Here is a 10,511-nt window from a genome sequence, read left to right on the forward strand (position 1 = left end):
TCATAGAGCTTGTATGTTTCTAAAACTCTCCAGATTTATTTTTACATTTTTTAGCCATATTTGATGATGAGGGTATCAGGAATGTAACTGCACATGAAAGCATCGCATGCTTTTAGGATTCATCCCTGCTTCCCCTGTATGTCCACTTGTTTTAACAGTGTGGCCAAGCGAAACAAATTTATCATAAAATGCCTCGGATGAAATTGATATGGTAGCACACTAATCAGAATAGGATTGCCCTCACGGTCAGGGTGGCAAGTCAAAGCAAAGCTGTAGAGTCAATCGGACCTGCACCCCTTGCATTGGTTTGTCAAGTAGTACTACTTGAACCTGATGGTTTTGCGATTGTATGGATATAAGCCAAGTACAGAGTATGTCGCATCGGAGGAATATGTCACAAGAAGACTGGGTTCACCCTTCATTGGGATGTTCAATCATTGGTGGATACTTGCTAATGGGGTGGGTTATTTTAAATAATTTAATGCATATCTTGTTTTTCTTGCAGGCACATTACGCATTGCTCTTCTAATTATTAAGTATTCAAGTTGCGTTAGGTCGAAATATAATAGGTGTCGGTAAAATTTGAAAACCATAGCATTAGCACGGGCACTATACCAATCTTATCTAACCAACTAATTTAGGTAACAAGTCTCCCCTTCTGTTGGAGAGCCGATTACTCCTCCTAGACGATAGCTGGCGTGTTCTTGGATTTGGGATGTGAAGGTTGCTGGAAGCCGCACAAGCCTCTCCATCAGTCGAGCAACTCAAGCCACACATGGGCGGGAGCAGCTTATGGCCCCAGGAGAAAACAGATCGGGATGGATGGACTGGGCTAAAGTTCGGATATACAAATTAGAATTCGGTCAATTATTCGAATCCAATACAAAATGTTATTCCAAATTTGTATCCGAATTTGAATCCAATTTGATGATATCTGATAAATCCAAATTTTAAAAAATGAACTTTCTGGATACTATCTTATCCGTTTTCACCCCTAGCTGTGTACAATGCCATATCCGATGTAAACTGGAAATAGGAGTTGAGTAATGAAATCCTTTTTTATGCTAAAATGGACTCCAAATGCCGTATTTACAATTGCAACGTCATCCCTAGAGACACAACCAAGCTCAATATGAGTGGTTGCCATTAGATCTATGTTTAGGAGATGCTTTTGTTGGACACTTTTCCTTCACATGGTGGAAGCTTGTGAAACTAAGGTTCTATTTGTTTGGGATTTTGCTTTTAGGCTTTTCTAAAAAGCTGTGGTTTTGGCTTGTCTGAATCCTGTGTAAACAATGCCAAATCCGGTGTAAATTGAAAATAGGAGTTGAGCAATGAAATCATTCTTTATACTAAAATGGACTCCAAATGTCGTATTTGCAGTTGCAAGGTCATCCCTGTGGCTACAACCAAGCTCAATACGAATGGTTGCCACTAGATCTATGTTTAGGAGATGCTTTTGTTGGACACATTTCCTTCACATGGTGAAAGCTTGTGAGACTAAAGGTGTGTTTGTTTGTGCTTCTGCTTTTGAGTTTTTCTGAAAAGCTGTGTTTTTGGTTTGTCTAAAAAACTACTTTTGGAAATAGGTTGTTGGCTTTTATAATAAATTTTTAGCTTTTCAGGACATAGCTTTCAGAAAAAACGTCTTTCAGAGAGCTTATCAGCTTTAGTTTATTTTTCTCAGAAGCAAACTTCTGGTTTCTTCAGAAACCACTTCTCTAGAACCCCATTTGTTCTAGCTTCTGACAACAATAGAAACAGAACCAGAAATAGGAAACAAATAGGATCTAAGGCTGGCAATGAGGCGGGCCAGATCCCCACGGGTTTTACACCCGGTGGGGATGGGGGCAAAGTTTGCCCCGCAGGGGTCGCGAGTTGGGGCCCGAGTCGGGTTCAAGGCAGGGGTAGGTATTCGCTCGTGAGCGTCCGAAAAATTACCCTAGCCCAGCTCGCCAACCAAGCCCCAGTGGCCGAGCCCAGTCCACACTGCCGCAGTGCGCTAGTTTTGCAACTCACGGCCTCCCGCTGCAATGCACGCGCCACTCCCACCGCCGACTACGCCACTCACGCCGCCGTCTACGCTCGATGGCCGCGCCCACTGCCACTGCTCCCACCCACGCGGTTCCGTCGGGTTTCAAGTCCCCGTCAGGTTCGGGGCTGAGGACGATTTTTCACCCGTTAAGTGTTTCAAGACCAGATCGAGGTTCCTGATTCAGGTTTCAGGTTAGATGCGTTCTTACTGCACCCGGTTCCGACCTCGCCCCGAGGCCTATGTGAGATCATATACACATTTTCATGAAAATACGTTCTTTCCTAAAAAAACATATTTTTATGGAACTCAAAATAGTTTAAAAATGTTTATTGTTGTGTAACCGTCGTATCATTCAACTAACCCCGAGCAAAGAACGGACGATATACTGCTATACTGTAAACAAATGCTTTGCAATGGCATATCTTACTTTTAGTCTGTTCTGAAACTGCCAAGATCAGTTCTCGTGTGAACTTCATGAAATAAACACCCTCTGAACTGTAAACTATTTGTGTTCAGTTGTTTGAGCTTGATCAATTACATTACACAGTTTCTCAACTGCTTTATGCCAGTGGACGCAATCGGCATCCAGTGTTCTAGCCAAAGAATTTAAATTTGGAGCATAATGAAAGGAATCATAATCAGATTTGTTTTTCCACCATTCAAAGGTTCCTAAAACTAGTGTACGATACAATGGTAACACACAGGGCTCTAATAAGGCATAAGCACCAAGGAGATGATAATTAACTATTAAGCACCTCCCAGTTTTCTAAATTACAAAACCAAATACAGCCTATTTAGTTAGCATTTCAAACAGAGCTGCATAAGCATGTTCCATAAAATTAAAGGATCAATACAAAAAATAGATTAAAAAAATCAAGGCTTCCATATCTTCATCGTACAATCTTCGGCATAGGTGGCTACCAAGTTCCTGTGAGGATGGTGCGTAATGCCTATGACATCCTTGTCGTGGACCTGCGAAATCCAGGGTACAGTTTGTCAAGGTGCTAGTTATCATTTGGATAACATGATACATCGTAATCAGGAATGTAAAGGATTAAAAAATTCGAGCTGAAACGAGAGAAACTTTCACTTGAGATCTTGTACAAACCTTCATTAGATGCTCCAGCTTACCAGACTGGTAGCTAAAGCAATACATGTTCCTGCAAAACAATAACCCTCGTTTAGATGCCATTATAAACCAATATAACAAGCATAAATCAAAACATTAGAAAATAAAAGAAGTTTATAGTGATATCCTCACATGTCTTCTCCGACACAATATATCCATTCTCCTTTTGGGGAAACTGAAGCTGCAACAAAATCTCCTCCGTCCCGTTTACCTGATGAGAAACTCTTTACAACCTGAAACAAATTTTCAAGTCAATGATATCCATGCACTAGAAACAATAGTCAAATGGCTGATACGTCCCTGTGTTGCTTTTGTTCTTTTAGTCTTTTGTTAAAAATTAAAACAAAACTTGTACAGTTTACTTAATTTAAATTTCAGTAGGGTTCTCCCCTACTATTTCCCTTTAAAAAAGTTAAGTGGTGGACCATCAGATAAACAGAGGATGTTATTACTATGAGAAAATGGGTTTTCTGAAAAGAGGGGGGCAGTGGACTATACGTTATTTTATATACCACTACAAGCAAAGCTAACAATAACGCATAAGATCATGCAACAAACATAGTGAAGGAATTGCAGACCCATAAACTAAGGCCTGAAAGTAAATTATACTTCCAAGAGCCATCCATTTTGCAGGCAGAAAAAGATAAACCAAATAAAACAATAGGATATGATGTGTATTCACAGTACCTGTCCTTGTAAAGTCATGATGTATATTGATGAAGTCTTATTGCAGACAACAATGTGATCAGTATTTTTGGGAAATAAATGGACAGAGTTAACAGATGCATCTCCTCTCTGGAAATAGAAGAACACATATGGGTAAACAAGCATTACTAAAGGCTATACAAAGTTTAAGACTCAAACTTGGACAGTACCCTCAAAGGAGGTGGTGGCTTGAAAGTATGCAAGCAATCTGTTGTTTTTGTATCCCAGACCTACAGTGAGAAACAATAAATGAATAAGCAAACAGCTGTGAATTGTTGAACAATTTTAAGTTGAACTGTATATATGAGATGTGGAGACACCTTAACAGTACAATCACTGGAAGCTGTAATAACACGGCTACCATCAGTAGTAAAGATGGCATAATTCACATAGGAATTATGACCTCGGAATTCTTTTAACATCTTTCCAGACTTCAGGCCATGTACTCTGCGAAAATGAAGGGGGGATAAGCCTCTTTTTTTTAGGAAATAAAACTGTATGGAACTGGAATGTGTGAAACTGAAATTCTGAACTCAATCCAAAAGAAAAGGAGATCTAAAAAAAAGCAGTCTGCCGGACAATGCGGAAACAAACACAATTCTGTGCAGATAAACGCTCGTATTTCCAATGCTTGAAAAGTACCTGGTTGTTTGACCACTCTTAGTTCAAACAAACTTAGGGAGATCCTTTCGAATTAATTATGCCAAAGTTCAAATATATATTTTTGTTTAAGTTTGAATAATAGGAAAGCAAACTTATTAACACAGATGGAGATGAAGGCTGCAAACAGAACTTTCAAAAGCACAATTTAAAATTCGGTTCTGAAGATTTAATTTGACAAAAACAGGCTTGCTTCCATTTTCCAAGTTCAGGTAAGGAAAAAATCGTTGCCATCAACCGTTAACAATTTTAATCAGCAGACTTTTTATTTTCTAAATTTAGTCTACCTTATATCAATGGGCTCACAATTTAAATATGCAGTTCAATTTTATTTTTTTTTTTAAAAGTGCCCAACCTATGAATTAGCTTAATTGGATTATCTTAAAAGGGCTCAGAAGGAAGGGCCCATATCAGAATTGCAGCAATGAGTAGGACCACTGCAGCACTGAACCAAGATACATGCCCTCAACAGAAGAACGGGGAAAGAACATGAAACTTGCTCAAACTTGCAAATATTACCGTGAACCGTTCTTTTTCAAGAGAATGAAAAATAGTAAATATGAAGAAGGATATTTCAACAGTAAATTTAGGCTGGTAGTTTATGGTTATATGAAACCTCGCGGTAGTATCAAAGGATGTACTCAATATCTGGGTTCCATCACGTGAGAATGTAACACTTGTAACACCTTTCGCATGTGCACGCTCAAGGCGTCGCAAGCACTGGCCAGTTCGTATACGCCAAACCTGGAAATGTATGAAAGGGAGCAGATTAATATAAAGATGAAGTTATTCATAATGATTGAATTGCATACAAGAACCAAGGAACTAGGCAAACATTAGAGCAGATGATTGTGGTCAGATGTTGACCAATAATGCACTTTTACCAATTAATTATGTTGGTCAGATATTGACCAACTAATGTGGTTTTAGCAGATCATTGGAGTCAGACACTCATATATGATCACAGCATGTAATTGTGAGAAAATTTTGTTAAACAAGTGTCATTTATGTAAGACTGTATTAAACGATACTACACTCTACCAATTCAATGACAATATATACACCACTACCTTAGTCGATAAGAACTACAAAAATAAAAAAGAAGACTGACATATAGCAAATTTTGTAAAGAATCTGAAAATCAAACTCGCAAGGAAATTTCTGAGCAACAAATATAAACTTGCAAGAAGCAGTACATAAGTTATTTTATAATATGACCTAAGCAAATAATATTTAAAATGCAATGCAGATTGGTGAGGGACAATATTTCTCCTGAATTGAAAGAAAATAAAGGAGCGGGTAGCAAGGGCACCTTAATTTTTCCATCCTGTGATCCAGATGCCAGCATTTCAGAATCTCTACTAAAATCAACACACAACACAGCATCGTCATGCATCATAAAGCTTTCCTGAAGTGTTTATCCAGTATGCAAAAAAATTAGCATCCTTATCCATATCTGATTAAATGCAACGGTCATATTTAAGTCCCATGAAGCTACAAAACTTAAAAGGCCTTACATCGGCTTGATATTGAAGATCCTTTTTAAGCTTCCCACTAATATAATCCCAGACCTGAAAATTTTAGTGAACTTAAGCCAAGCTACATCAGAGGAGCTGACATACAAAGACAGACTAGAAAGCAACTTACTTCAATGATTCCATCCACTGAGCATGAAACAAGGTACTGACCATCAGGTGAAAATCGAGCACATTCAGGATGAGTTTTCTTCCCAAACTGCGAGAACAATGCAAGGTTATAATCAGTAGTAAACAAAAGTCTGATAAGAGTGACTCCCTTGCCACATTCATATGGTTTTTATACCTTCTTTCAGCATGCAAGTGAAGATAATAGAACCTCAAACTACATCTATACTGAGACTGATTCATCTTCTTCAAGAATAATAAATCACAAGCAAGAATACATCAGATGTTCAGTATTCACTTGAATTACTTTTCTTATTCCATTTTATGATAACCTTAGTTCAAAATGTGTAGCTATCATCACAAGTTAAAGCCAACCCATTAAGCTAACATAACAATCGCTATTAATATTGTCAGTATTCTTTTGTTATCAAGGTTATCCCTTTACTCTTTTGAAGCTGCTAGATACTCCCTTCAGTCATAAATACTTGTCACTTTGACCAAGATCCGGTCAAACTTTTAAAAGTTTGACAGTCAAGAGCTTCCAAAATATTTAGTTTGGAAACAAAAAAATCAGACTTGTAGATTTGTCTTGAAAACTTCTTTCATAACATTATATTTTTATTAGATATTATAACTGTATTCTAATAGAAAATCATGGTCAAAGTTGCACGTCAAAAACCATAAAAAGTCAAAAGCGACAAGTATTTATGACCGGAGGTAGTAACTCGGCAACTTAACTTTTCTTTTTTCTGAAGTTCATGTTCGTTACTCCTTACTATCAAGTAAAAGGAGGCAATGTAAGAGGGAAAACCTCAACTATAATAACAGAAGCAAAATCACCTTGATTTGATGAGATAAAGTAGTAGGGTACGTCTCTTCTTCATCTTGCTTCATTGCAGCAGTTCCTCTGAATAAATCAAACTGTGTGCCAGCAGGCAACAGTCCTATGCCATAGGAAAAAGATGTGGAGGTCAGGACGATTTCATAACAGTTTTGACGGGATATCATTATGGTAGCAGCCAATTAATAGTGTGGGGGCAGAGAGAGTACCTTGGTGCTGTTGCCATTTCAAAGCCTGACCAATCAATGCCATAAGCCGAGATGGCGGGACTACTGAGACTTCAGACGCAATAGCTGAAATTGGCACAACAGATGATAGTCAAGAATTAGGATTACAGAGAATAGAATTTCCAGGACAGCTAATATTGGAGAAACCGAGAAAGTAGGACCAGCTTCTTGAAGTCATGTACATACTAATCAGCCTTCTTTAACATTCAGAACCAGAAATTTATTTATAAGTGTTGAAAGAACTGTGGTACATTATGAATGTGTGCTCTAAACTCTAAATAAATAATAATCCATCATCTGACAAGTAAGGCAATCAGCAAACCAACCTTGAGCAATCAGCGCCCGCCGCTTCTCCTTGGTGGATTCTTGGTAGGCCTGTTGGCGGAGTGGCATACCGGTATTTTCAAAATTAAGACAGCTCAGGGAGAAGGAACACACGAAGAACAAGACAGCAAGAGAAAGTCGCCAACCTCATTGGGGTCAAAGTATGTGCGGACAAGGAGGTGCTCAAGGCGGAGGTAGCGCTCCGGTTGCTCCTGCTTCATGATGCCCATTGCCTGCGTCTGACGAAGGATGGCACGGGCCGTGTCGAGCTCACGGAGCTCGGCCATCTCCAACACAATTTGCTCGTAGAGGTCCTCGAGCTTCTTGCGTGGCAACTTGAGCTGCGCGACCTGGGGCAGCACAGCATCCCAGCGCCCAGCATTGATGTCGGCAATGAAGGTGTCGATGCTGTCAACGGTGTTAAGCGAGACCTGGCACTCGTTCTGCAGCGTCTGGAACGTCTGCTGTAGCGAGTTCTCCTTGCAGAACTGCAGCACTATCTTCACCACGCTGCGTCCATGGGTTCGCGAGAAAAAAAAATACAAAATATAAACCTTGTGCAATTTCTTTCGCTACCGTAAGCAACTACTGGTACTGCTACTCAGAGCAGTGCTAATGGATAGATTCGTGTGGAATTCACAGCTTGTTCGATTTCTTGCCTCGCTGTAAGCTAGCAGTCGGGAAGCCTGATTAACACACAAAAGATTCATGCGAGGACGGAAGGATTCAAGAATCATGCGTCAGGACCCTAGTAGGGTTTAGGGATTTCTTGGGTTGCTTCTTTCGTAGTTTCGGTAGTGCAAGGAGGCGCTGGTTAGTACAGGTGAAAGAGGGGTGTGCACGTACTCGCGGGCCTCGATCTCGAGGGTGGACGCCGACGACGCCATCTTCGGCTTCTGCGGGCGGCGGAACCAGGTGAAGTCGGGAGCGGCAGCCGGAGAAGAAGAGGAGAGAAGGTGGAGGTGGAGAAGGGAAGGGGAGGTGAGGGTGTTGGTTAAAGCCCGAGCCCGATGGGCCAACGCCTCACGACCGCCTGGGCCATGTGAATGTTAGTTCTCCAGGCCCATCATCCTATGAATATCCATCTTCTTTTTTCCTTTGAGATCTGTGAATATCCGTCTTTCCACGGGACCGCCAAGTTGTCACATGCACTCTCGCATTGCACATCTGCGTCCCTAAACTTGTTTGATTGGCTCGAACCAAGGCTCAAAACACACTGGGCTGGACATTAACGCCGAAGCAGGCTTCTTTATCGATAGCATGTAAATCAATGATATAGATCGCAACACATATAACATCAAGATGCAAAGGCCGCTATATGAATTCACCGATTGAGTCCAAGAGAAGAGATATGTCAACAATGATATTTGTCGAGGATCAAGCCTTGGCTTGGAGGGTTAGTAGAGGTGATTGTATCTCTGTCCATTAAGGATCAAATCATAAATTTGCACTTTGTGTGTCTCACTAAGGCAAAAAAAAATTTCATGGTAGGTGATATACCCATCAATAACGAGACGTGTATGGTTACTTCGTTAATCTTTAAGATCTGCATATCCAGTATTCAATAGGCATTGTGTAAGTACATGCGTGTGGTTGCGTGAGTGTGCGTGCGTCTACGAATTGTATTAGTATTTTAAAAAAAAACAATGATATTTGTTCTTGTGTGTTTGTTACTAAATTATTGAATAGATTTTGTATCATATCGATATATGTTGATGAATTGAACATAATCGACTCCATGAAAGATATTACTGAAGCTAGATCATGGAATTTGAGACGAAAGATTTGGGGGCGTGAAACCAAATTTTATCTCGGTTTAAGGATAGAGAATCTTCCTTAAGGCACCAAACAACCTATACAAAGAAACTTTTAAAGAGATTCTCCCTCGCTAAAGCTCATCCGACGGGTATACCTATGGTTGTTAGGTCATTTGCAGCAAATAAGTAGTCCATCTAACCGAAACAAGAGAATAAAGATGTATTAGGGCCACATACTCCATACTTGAGTGCTATTGGGGCACTCTTGTACCTTACAAATAATATCATGTCTGATATTATTTTTATAGTAAGTTGTTTGGTAAGATATAGTTCTTAGCCTACTAAGAGGCATTTGAACAAAGTAAAAGGAGGTTCTAAGTTACCTTAATGGAACAAAAGACCTTATTCTTTTCTATCGCAAGGGACAAGATATCATGTTGTCGAGTTACTTAATACTAGCTATATGTCTAATCTTATAATGCCATATGTGATTCTCAGCAGAAAGACAACTATTGCATGGAGAACTATTAAACAGACACTTGTTGCCACATCACAAATCATTCTGAGATCATAGGTTTCTATGAGACTACGAAGAAATGCATTTGGTTGAGAATGTTGATGCACCATATCTTGGAGTCCAATGGTGTGAATGTGGATAGATACCTAACCATCCACTATGATGATAACTGAAAGGACAATGATATCGCCTAAAGGGGGTGAATAGGCATTTTTACAAGATATTTGTTCCCTTTTACCGTTGGTCCAAACTTGCAATGAAAAATAAACTAACGAATTTTTTACAAATAAAAATCCTAAATATGCTAGACTTAACTAGTGCACAATCACCCGAAATAAGTGTGAAGGTTACAATCCTATGCTGTGACAAAGATTATTCAAATCTAGCAAAATATGCAATAAAACTCTAATTGAAAGTTCTGAAATTATTGTTCACCGGAAGATCCGGGTTCAATCCGAAACTTCCGACTATACAAAGCAACAAAATGAGATCTAGCTACGCCTAATAAGTTTTAGCTCAAACCAAAAGTTACCACAGGTTCCAAGAAGTATTTCCTAACTATTCCATAGAACACATGCAGTCAAACAAGTACGAGCACGTATATCAGGCAAAAACAAATATAAAGGTTAATGAGCTCAAGAACACAAAGAACAAGCAAACCAATAGAGGAGAC

The 10,511-nt window shown here is 39.5% G+C and overlaps 1 protein-coding gene across 1 annotated transcript; it reads right to left on the reverse strand.

Moving 5' to 3' along the window:
- Positions 1–2,658: 2,658 nt before the first annotated feature.
- Positions 2,659–8,529, reverse strand: LOC133911358 (suppressor of mec-8 and unc-52 protein homolog 1). Its single transcript, XM_062353572.1, has 15 exons — positions 8,411–8,529; positions 7,711–8,074; positions 7,567–7,615; positions 7,223–7,306; positions 7,013–7,116; positions 6,177–6,263; positions 6,047–6,100; positions 5,842–5,937; positions 5,146–5,273; positions 4,190–4,316; positions 4,040–4,099; positions 3,852–3,959; positions 3,297–3,397; positions 3,144–3,195; positions 2,659–3,007 (listed from the first exon to the last, which is right to left on the reverse strand). Exons 1-15 carry the CDS (start codon positions 8,449–8,451, stop codon positions 2,909–2,911), a joined length of 1,554 nt encoding a protein of 517 aa, XP_062209556.1. The 5' UTR covers positions 8,452–8,529; the 3' UTR covers positions 2,659–2,908.
- Positions 8,530–10,511: the final 1,982 nt, after the last annotated feature.

Source organism: Phragmites australis, chromosome 1 (genome assembly GCF_958298935.1).
Source record: "Phragmites australis chromosome 1, lpPhrAust1.1, whole genome shotgun sequence".
NCBI classification, from domain to species: domain Eukaryota; kingdom Viridiplantae; phylum Streptophyta; class Magnoliopsida; order Poales; family Poaceae; genus Phragmites; species Phragmites australis.